Source organism: Aplysia californica, unplaced genomic scaffold (assembly GCF_000002075.1).
Source record: "Aplysia californica isolate F4 #8 unplaced genomic scaffold, AplCal3.0 scaffold00175, whole genome shotgun sequence".
Classification (NCBI taxonomy): Eukaryota; Metazoa; Mollusca; class Gastropoda; order Aplysiida; family Aplysiidae; genus Aplysia; species Aplysia californica.
This window is the reverse complement of record NW_004797445.1, coordinates 689,523-691,127: the sequence shown is the minus strand read 5'-3', so window position 1 is coordinate 691,127 and position 1,605 is coordinate 689,523. Positions and strand designations below refer to the sequence as shown.

General features: G+C 40.2%; 1 protein-coding gene across 1 annotated transcript in view; it reads left to right on the top strand.

The window, feature by feature from the left end:
• Window positions 1-1,223: 1,223 nt before the first annotated feature.
• The window catches only part of LOC101850648 (dynein regulatory complex subunit 7), a gene marked incomplete in the record, with an annotated part of 23,582 nt that continues 23,200 nt past the window's right edge, over window positions 1,224-1,605 (top strand). The window contains 1 exon segment of the mRNA XM_013082449.2: window positions 1,224-1,547. Coding sequence (XP_012937903.1) covers window positions 1,517-1,547 — 31 coding nt within the window.

Sequence of the window (1,605 nt, the reverse complement as noted above, 5' to 3'; positions counted from 1 at the left end):
TGAAACCCCGGATTGGTCTGCAGCTTGGGGAAATTACTATATAATTAGGTTTGAATGAAAACAATATTGTGCCCACTGTCGTTAGAAATTATCTTGGTATTGACAGAGACCTAGCAATGTAAACGAGGAAGATATAAACTTATAACAGCAACCCAAAATTATGTCAAGTGCCGGTACGCAGGGTGATGGCCCCCTGGCCCATGTGCATACTGGGTCAAGTGGGGGACGTTAAATTTACTTTTATCTCTTATACCCATCGGTCTTCAACAATTCCACACTCAATATTATTATTTTAAAAAACACCCCCCCCCCCAAAAAAAAAGAAAAAATAGAATCGCGCGTTAATAAAAAAGCGAGTTGTTGGAGGGTGACAATGGTAGGTCCTTACTTTTTTACTTTCCCTCTGTTGTTTCTGTCTGTCTTACTTTTTTCGAATACTATAATTGAATGATCATTATTGTGTAGATGTGCTTCTCTTTATACAAACAACCAAACAAGCTGAGTAGAACGATTTTTTTTTCAGATTTCTCTTTGAATAATCTTACCATGTAACAGGCGTAATAATAATAGATATACAGTAATAGTTCGCAGAGCTACATTAGTGTCTAACATGAATAAATGAATCCGTAGAGAAGAATTTTGAATATTTCATCAAAGTGGAAAAGAGGGCTCTGGTGGCCAAGAGATAATTTTAAGATGTTCACCTTTCATTCAATAGTCCCGGGTTCGAATCCGGATAGCGACGGAACATTTTCTTCTCTACACTTCTCTCCTTTCACATCCTTTCCTGCTCTAGCCTATAGACTATAACAATATTCTGTCGTCTGCTTTCGTCTCCCTTTCTGCCCCATCCATCTATGGCCCCATCCCCCTCATGCACCCCTTTTGCCCCCTTCTCTGGGCGCATGACTCTTTCTGCAGCCTGTCTACTGAGCTGCTCCTTGGCTCCTTCTTACTGTTGTCTTTCTGTCACACCCCTGATCTTATGGTTGATAACATTTACACCTAGCCTTCTCGGACAAGGGCAAAAAATCTCGGAGGTCCCGTGTGCAAGTTGCGCACATTAAAGATTCCTTGGTGATCCACAAAAGCAATAAAAGAGTAGGCTTTGGCCATCACCAGGGCAAAATTCAAAATTTCCTACCAACTGAAAATGTTTAATGTGTCCGCGCGCTCATATGACCTTATGCAGTTGCGAGCGCCGTAAAACCCTTACCAAAAAAGAAATAAAAAATAGAATAGATCTAGTGATTGTTTTTTTGTTGTTGTCTACTTTAAGCTAGCTTGGAACTGAATGTGCACGTCAATGCGCAAGTAATGAACGCGAATAAAGTACTTTGTTTAGCCAAAAATAATAATGTGTTCTTTTACCTCTGTCTCTGATGCAAGCATTTTTGTTATACGAATAACATTCTCGTAAGCGGAATATCCACCACCCGTTTCAGCAGATGTAACTGAATTGCTTGATAAAGTTTGTAATATTACCAACATTGAGAAAGAATCACTGACCTCTGACATGGCTGAGGCAGCTGAGACTTCTGCAAGCAGTGAGTAAAGGTTCTCTCTCTCTTTCTCTCTCTCTCTCTCTCTCTCTCTCTCTCTCTC